The sequence below is a fragment of the Hesperophylax consimilis genome, chromosome 4 (assembly GCF_061612785.1).
Source record: "Hesperophylax consimilis isolate HC1 chromosome 4, BYU_Hcon_1.0, whole genome shotgun sequence".
Lineage (NCBI taxonomy): Eukaryota > Metazoa > Arthropoda > Insecta > Trichoptera > Limnephilidae > Hesperophylax > Hesperophylax consimilis.
In genome coordinates, this window is record NC_142839.1 from 23,606,275 (window position 1) to 23,614,489 (window position 8,215).

Below are 8,215 nucleotides of genomic sequence, written 5' to 3' on the forward strand. Positions count from 1 at the left end.
TGTCTTTGATCTTCTGAGCTCCTCCCTTTTCCACCTCTCTCCCCTTCCCCCCACCCACTACTTCTATTTCTACCAACGCCTGTTTTTCTATACTTGATAATTTAGTTTTAGCACGTTTAATGTCCTGATGAAGAGAACATCGTTCTCGAACCATGTTGATTTAAAAAATATATATATCGTGGTAAGAACAAAGTGTTTTTAATTATTTCATCAATAAAATGGTGCCACAAAGTGAATTGGCAAAATTTGGAGAAGTAATTATATTTCTAACTAAAAACTTGATCAACGTTCTTGAAATAAGGTTCACACTTGTCAATATGCTAAGTGTCGAGTTGATCAACTAAAATTGAAACGTTTGAACCCGCTCTTACATCGATGAGTCATATGTCATGCCGTTCGAAAGGTTCAACTTTAGTATTTTTTCAGATAATGTATTTTCCGGGTCAATGCAAGCAGATACTATTTCTTGAAAAAAAAAACTTGAAATCTTTGTGACCGCAGTCAGCAATAATTATGTTACGGATATATTATTTCTTTGATGAGATATAAAAATGAAGTGCTGAAGCAGCAAAAACTACTCTCGAACGGTGAGCTGACATCATAAAAATGTGTATTGCCTACCCATAAATAAACCACTCACTGCCTACCTCTTCTGTCTGGAATTTCTATGTGAAGCCACTCTTTTCAGCTGGCAATTTCATTTTCAATATAAGCTACGGAGTATAGTTTAATTGTCAAAATTAAGACGACAGGTGCCACATTGTTTCTTCTACATTTTTAATCAACCAAAAAACTCAAATCGTCAATATTGGAACTTGTGTAGTGATGTACTCTATTCAGAGCCGGCTCTACGGCGCCTGGCGCTAGTAAAAACCTCAAGGGCGCTGTGTTAGGTTTTATCAGCGCCTTGGTTCCTTGGTTCCTCGTCGCCTTGGCAAGTCAGCACCCGGAGCCAGGAGCTGTCTGCTCCAATTGCGCCCTCATAGGACCGGCTGCACAAATAAACCACGGTAAGCGCGGTAAGTAAGTAGTTAAATAAATACAATACATGTCATATTTCGAACTTTCGAACAATTTGAACTACTATAGGTGTGCACAAATGCATTCAAAAGCTCAAAGGATTTGACTGAACCTGTTACTTTTGTAATTTTTAAAAAGTACCTACTTATGGTAGATACTTACATATTTACACGTTTTTTCATATTTGTATATCAACTGCGTAAAGTCGTTCATCATCGATACGGGTTCTTGCCTACGTAGGTATGATTCTTACGAATAATAAAAGAAATGCGCGTGGTAATTTTTGCATAATAATAATTATGTACCTACCCAGATATTTCATAAAAATGATGCTGAACGAATATATATTATGCTGTTTGACTATTAAAGTTGAGATTTATCAGCGCAAGATTGGAATGCAATCAAACGGTGAAAAGTTTAGGCTGTTTGCGGCGGTATTTACCTTTACCTGGCTACAGCTAGAAGTGGCTAGCAGCGGCTGGCACCGGGCGGTTTCTTGTTTTTTTTCGAACAGTTTCAAATCGGCCGCACCTGCGCGCGGGTGTCTGCCGTCTGCGCATGCGTCATCCAATCTTGTCAAAACAAAAGAATTCGAAGCATTTTGAAGCTGTGAAAACTTTTTTATTATGTGAAATACAAGAAAAACCATATAAACTTACTTCAATAGTAAAAAATGTTAAATGATACAATTTTTTATAAAATTCAAGTGTTTTCTCGATGATATTGACGGGTAATTCGATACGTACAAGTTTGTTTTTATTCGCGCTATAATGTCAAAAGTTTTTTCATTTTTAAAATGAAAAGCAAGTGAAAATGTTGGACAAATAGGAGGAGATTATTTATTTTTCTATACTCTGGTAATTTAACTTCATTTTATTTAATTAAATTTAATTTAAAATTTAAAAATATATGTTTTGTTCGCTTTATTCTTTCAATCTTCTTTCATAGTTATGATGTTAAAAGTTAAAGGGTGTTAAATGAAATGTAGGTACTAAAGTTTAAATTAATCACACTAATTGATGTGTAACATTGTTTAGCTTTTGTTATTATTATTGTTTATCGCTGATAACATTTTGTTTCAGTTTCGGAAGAGAAACTGAAATCCTTATTGGAATAAATTTAGCATTGTTTTAGTGGCGATACCATCATTCGGACAATCGACCACCTCCATTTGAAATTCGATACAGAACAGTTCCACATTCGAGGTTTTGCTCTACTTTAGAACAATAGAAGAGCAAAGATCTAGGTTATAATGTATCGGGGGCCGGGGCCTGTCAGAATGTCAAATAATGAAATAGAAATAATAATATTCGAGTCCCGTAGCTGTATTGAAAAAGGTTAGATGTCGCTAGTCGACTAGTCGCCATTGTATTCGAAATTCGAAATGTTCCGCTAGCACGAATGAGTGAGAAAAATGGAATTTTTTTCTTTTTCATGAATGCCAGGTATTTTGCATTTTGCGGCTCATCCGGTCTCACGCTATTATTAACATCGCTAATGAAAAGTGCATTAAGATTTATGCTCTTTTTATGGTAATCTCCTTATTTATGCAGTTTTTCTCTTTTCAGTAAACATGGAGCCTGGAATAATTTGCTTCCAGCACTGTGGACCAAAAGTATTTTGTAAAGAACTTCCTGAAAGTTGTCCTGTTTGTAAGGTTGATTTATCTCTGGCCAACTTTGGGCTTTTACCTTTCAGGTAAGTGTAAACATTATCTTTTAAATGGAATAATATATATTTTTTAATTCATTTTCCTTGTGATAGTTTCTATTTTACAAAGATATTCTACTTTGACAAGAAACTGATAAAATCTGCTTGTATTCAAACTTCTAACTTCTCTACAAACTTCTCTAAAACTTCTCTTTATAACTTTTTTCTTCTTTCAGAGTACCCTTCCCATTTGTCAAGGCATCGCAGAATTCTTGTGCGGTGTTAATCAAACCCACGACAGGTGATTTTTTAAAGTAAGTTATTATTTAGATTTCATTTTGCTTGTTGAAACTTCTATCTCGTGTCAACGTTAATGAGCTTGATTCATAATTTAATTACTACAAAATCCATTATTTATTGCTGAAAAGATTATAAGAAATAATCAAAAATAAGGAGGCCCTGAAAAAAAAATTCCTTCAAGGCCTATGTCATCTTTGGGATGCTACGTGGAGGGTCTTTTCGAGGAGAGGAAAGAGTGAACATGCGTACTGAAGAGACTCAAATTGTTCAAATGGAAATCGTACTACATCCGAGCTCAAGAACAAGTCGTGGAAGTTCCTCAGGGCATCTTCCATTGAAATACCGGTATAATAAGGACAGCATTCCCACCTGATGTCTGTGTTCTCAAGATTGCAATCCGTTTACTGAGACATGGGAATCTATCAAACCACCGCCCGTTTCCGCACAGAGTCGAGGGTTTTTCAAGTTTTTAAAGGCTCCAGACCAGAGGTGGTTGCCAAATGCAACAGTAGTGCACACTCGCAATTGTGCAGGGTCAGCAGATGTTTACTACTAACATTAATATACTGTAAAAAAGCTGTTTGACATTACTACTAAAAACTGAATAATAGTCTTTGGACTTATTATAGCCCCGTTTAGAGAATGTTGGTAGGAAATGTCTGAAGAAGTAAAATATTTTGGCAAGTGCCTAACTAAAGTTATTTAATTTTTGTATAAAAATAATACAACATTTGAGGGGTGTAAAAGCAAGACCGTCACAAATTCAAAATGATCAGCATTTAAAAAAAAATGATTTGCATATTGCCCTTTAAGTTTTTTTGTGATTTTTTTTTTGCAAGTTTTTGAATGTTTTTTTATAGATTCGCATTTACAAATCAATAATTTGTTTTAAAAACAAATGAATTTGAATGGTGGAGGTTTAGTGCCATTTTTGAACTTTTCTTGATTGAAGGTTTCTGAACAATTGTTAGAGTAGCGGTTTTGTACTTCAACCAGCTCGGCTGTCACGTTGGATTTCTGGATCGTGATTGGTGCATTTCGAGAGTGGCGCTTTTGAACCTTACCAAAAGTGGAAGAGACCACTGTTTTAAAAGTCGTTTATGAATGACTTAGAGCCTTTTTTGCTTTAGTTTGAAGATTGCATGGTGTAGAGAGTGAAATATAGATCACTAATCAATCATTAGGTCTAAATGAACAAATGGCCGTTTTATTTTTATACCCCCCCATTTGTTGGTTTCAGTGAATATTTCAACTCTAAGGATCTGCACATTGGCGTGACGACTTCAACATGCAAAGTCATAGAATTTGATAAAAAAGGACTCCAGAGGAAAGGGGAGAATTGGGGCCAGTGCCTCCTTATCGGACAGCTTCCCGCCTCTTGGGCGGACCACTGGGATGAAACCCTTGAACTGGTTGGTATGCCAAATTATTTAATGCACCACTATCCTTCGTTTATAACTACGGTCTGTGTCTCTGTGTTCCTCAAGTAAAAACAACTCAGTTAGCGGCACACATTACAATGGCCTTCTACTCACTATAGAGCCCCCTTTAACCTTACTTTCTATGCTCTTCCAATAAGGCCCCATTACCCACTAAAACCACGTTGATATTTCTCAGGTAGCCGTTTTCTCACTATAGTGTATTTTTGTGTTACCTCAATGATTACATAAACCAAAGTGAAAATTTATCTTTTGATATTAAGAAACAAAGCTCTAAATTTAGCAAAAGAGTCATCTATCATCTATCCATACAATTAAAATGCAATGTCCGGATGTGTGTGCTTTTTAGACTCCAAAACTACCAGACCGATTTCGCTAAAAATTTCAAAAATTGTTCTTATTAATACCAGGAGTGTTTAGAGAGTTGTTTTAATGGTAGAAGAAGTCATGGACGCCCGAGAAAGACTTTAAGACGATGCACTACGTCGTGTAGTATTTTAAATTGAGCCGCTATCAATAACAACCCTTACGTAGATGGCGATAAGGTTTAAATTCCCGCTTAACACCATCCGCCTGTTTTGATTTATGCAAGAAAAAAACAAGGCCAAAAAGTGCCTTTTATTTTAATTTGTGGATGTTCAGGCATAAATATATAATTTTTTTTCGATCATTTTATAAATAACTTCATTTCCCACATTATACAATAAAATCATAACTGAAAATGGGTTCGTAAGTAGGAGATTTTGAACTTTATAGCAGTTTTCATAGGCCTTAAACATTATTTTTTTCTGAGCTTATAAAAAGACTTATCTAAAAAATACTCGATTGTTTCAAAGGCCAATATGTATTATACTCGCAGCATTTAATTAAAGCATCTGAAACATTTCTAGGCAACCAAATTTTCAAACCAAAAACACATGATTTTGCATTACTACGTATGGCATCGCCTCACATTATCTCTGCCCTAGAATAAGATACGGAGTCGGAAAGAGTCGATATAATATACTTTTTCAATACTAACAATGTGGTATACAGTAGTGAATGGTAGTAAAAGTCAAGGACGCTCGTCGAAAATATGGCATGATCAAATGAATCAAATGCTTAAAAAAATAAACTTTTCGATTCTTTACAATCCATAAAAATGCACCCATAGCATGCATTACCTGTACTAGAAGTCACAACCTTAATACTTTACTCCAAACCATGCTAACCCCGAGTAACGCTGGGTACACGGCAGCTAGTTTTTAAATGAATAATGTAGGCGACACATTACGCTATACGCATCATTGCTTGGTATATTTCAGCATATCGCTCGCCATACACTACCAATGGCAATGTACTGCGAGCGATATGCTGAAATAGGCAAAGCCACGAAAATGTAGCACGCTTATAGCGTGGACTTTCACAGGCTTAAAGGCTGTAGTGGGCATTTTTGTTTTACAGACCTTTACATTATTATTATGTACCATACTGAAACAAATACCATCTTTGATATTATGCTTTCAAGAATGTTGCGTTACCCACCTGATTGTATTGATAGATAAAATAAAGTCACTCTTGGTTCTAGCTCTAAACTGTACCAAACTACCATGTTATCGCGCCTCATACAAATTGTAACAAGAAATATACTTAAATGCTCCTTAACCTGGTCTTACGCGGCTATCGCTAATGTAATACATAGACAATCGGCAGCTATGTAGGCAGATGTCTGTCATGGCGATTCATGTGATGCATGAAGTTGTAAAAGTAATGATTTGTTTCGTATAATTATAAAATATGTATATATTTGTTTTTAGATTTGCAAGCAGCCATATTGGACCCCAAATAACTACAAAGAGGAATCATACAACTGTTACACCTTCGTTTTGGCATTCTTGCGGGAAGTAAACTGCGGCAAGATGTCTGAGGCAGCCGCATGTAGAACCACTTTCTGTGAAAAGTTCATTGTTCCCAGGACCACCGCTGCTGGCAAATATATCTCCCTTTATAGGAGGGTGCGCGACAGCGGACAGTTTATTCACTGGGAAGATGGGAAAGGACATAATAAGAGAAATAATAAATAATTAATCTATCTTAAGGTTAGGGTCGGCCCTGAACAAAATGGCGCCTGGCGCTAGTAAAAACCTAAAAGGTGCTGTGTTAGGTGTTGGGTTATTATCAGCAACTTTGTTCCTTTGCTCCTTGGCACCTTGGCAAGTTGGCACCCGAAGCGGACTGCTCTGATTGTGCCTGCACATTTGATGCATTCCATGGAATTTTTTTTAGAATTTCCTAATTTTCTCAAATGAAAAGCTTTGCATATTGTTTATGTTTTTCAAATATTGTACTTTTGTAAGAAAATATGTGAATCATCTAATCTCCGTTTTGAAAGTGCAATCTCCCCGAAAGCTATATTTGAAAAACTATAAACCTTCTGGGGTGGTAAAAATACCAGCCTAATTTTTTTAATATAATAATTCATATAACGTTCTAATAGTTAATGTGTATAAAGTTGTGATCTGAAACTGCATTATGTATTCAGTTATTATTTCTTTCAAAGTTGGCCATTTTCATTTGGACGAGGTTAGTCAGTATAAAAATTTTGAGCTCTGTAATTTATCAACTGAGAGGTCCAAAGTATTTATTGAAATAGTTGGTTTCATGCAGCAGTTTTTTGGGATGTATTGATATTTAAAAAAATATATTTTATTGGCTTACCAGAGCCGAATGACGCAGGTTCAAGGTTCAACTCTTTCAAAACTGACTGTGGTCGGATTAAACTTATTATTTATTCTATAAAAAGTACAATGATATCCAACTATGTATTATCAGTTCTGTGCCTTATAATTGTCAACTTATCGTCATATTTATTTTTTTCATCGCTGAATAATACTTTAGTTATTGTAACAACATTAGTCTTAAATTAGATGAAACGGTGCATATAAAAACCATGGTACAAAGTACACAAGTAAAGTTCCAACAAATTACCAAATAATATTGATTTGCACTAAAATATTTATTATTTATTAAAAGAAGTTTTGACTGGAAGTACAGTATTATTAAATGCCATTTGTAAATAGTTTAGATACCATAGTTAGGTAGGAATTAGCAAGTAGATGGCAACCCTCAATAATTTATTTCTATTTATTGATATTTGTAAAATAAATTCCATTTTTTTCTTGTATTTTCTTCTACACATTGTGTGTAGAATATTGACTTGAATTTATGTATTATTAAATTAAAGCAAAATACGTTTTTCTATTTATTTATTACTGTTTATTTTTTCCAAGCAGGCTAAGCGAAATATTGTAGAGGAAAATTTTTATAAGGTTTCGATGGGGGTGGGAAAGTTATTCAATGGAACTGTGATGTCTGGTGCTCTTACCTCTCTGCTTACTTATTTATTAATAGTCATTAATAAAAAATAAAACTAGCTGAACTCCCCAACGTTTCTCGGGGTTTATTCATTAACTTTTTCAAAATCAAACATAGACAGTGACGTTCCTCTTATTTTGGAGATCACGTCTGTGAAATTTTATCAATCTCATAATAAAGCTAGATTTGTATAAAATTCAAAGGAACTCCGGCTGTCACAGACAATCTTCTTTATATAAATAGCTGAAGTGAGCCCGGAGTTGCTCGGGGTTATTAATGGTTTGGAGTAAAATTTTGGGGTTGTGAACTCTAGTAAACTGGGTGTAGTTTTAAGGTAGAAATAATAATATTGTTAATAAATTTTTGTAGGTATTTGATTTATTTCATGTCTTCCCGGGCGTCCCTGACTTCTTCCACTATTCACTTCGATGTCATATATAATCTCACCACAC

General features: G+C 34.9%; 1 protein-coding gene across 2 annotated transcripts; it reads left to right on the top strand.

The window, feature by feature from the left end:
- The first annotated feature begins 1,557 nt into the window (after window positions 1-1,557).
- LOC149424391 (MKRN2 opposite strand protein) lies at window positions 1,558-7,624 on the top strand. Of its 2 annotated transcripts, none has more exons than XM_089631322.1 (5): window positions 1,558-1,877; window positions 2,589-2,718; window positions 2,907-2,984; window positions 4,211-4,382; window positions 6,206-7,624. In XM_089631322.1, the coding sequence occupies exons 2-5, from the start codon at window positions 2,594-2,596 to the stop codon at window positions 6,470-6,472; spliced, it is 642 nt and encodes a 213-aa protein (XP_089487448.1). In that variant the 5' UTR covers window positions 1,558-1,877; window positions 2,589-2,593; the 3' UTR covers window positions 6,473-7,624. The 2 variants fall into 2 exon arrangements, with proteins under 2 accessions (XP_089487448.1, XP_089487449.1); XM_089631323.1 differs by having other exon boundaries at window positions 4,211-4,386; window positions 6,206-6,366.
- The last annotated feature ends 591 nt before the right edge of the window (window positions 7,625-8,215 follow it).

Bases quoted from the DNA above. Each gene is read 5' to 3' on its own strand.
- LOC149424391 (XM_089631322.1), top strand. From the start codon at position 2,594: ATGGAGCCTGGAATAATTTGCTTCCAGCACTGTGGACCAAAAGTATTT. The intron at 2,719-2,906 runs GTAAGTGTAAAC...TTCTTCTTTCAG, and splicing joins TTTGGGCTTTTACCTTTCAG to AGTACCCTTCCCATTTGTCA. The intron at 2,985-4,210 runs GTAAGTTATTAT...TGTTGGTTTCAG, and splicing joins ACGACAGGTGATTTTTTAAA to TGAATATTTCAACTCTAAGG.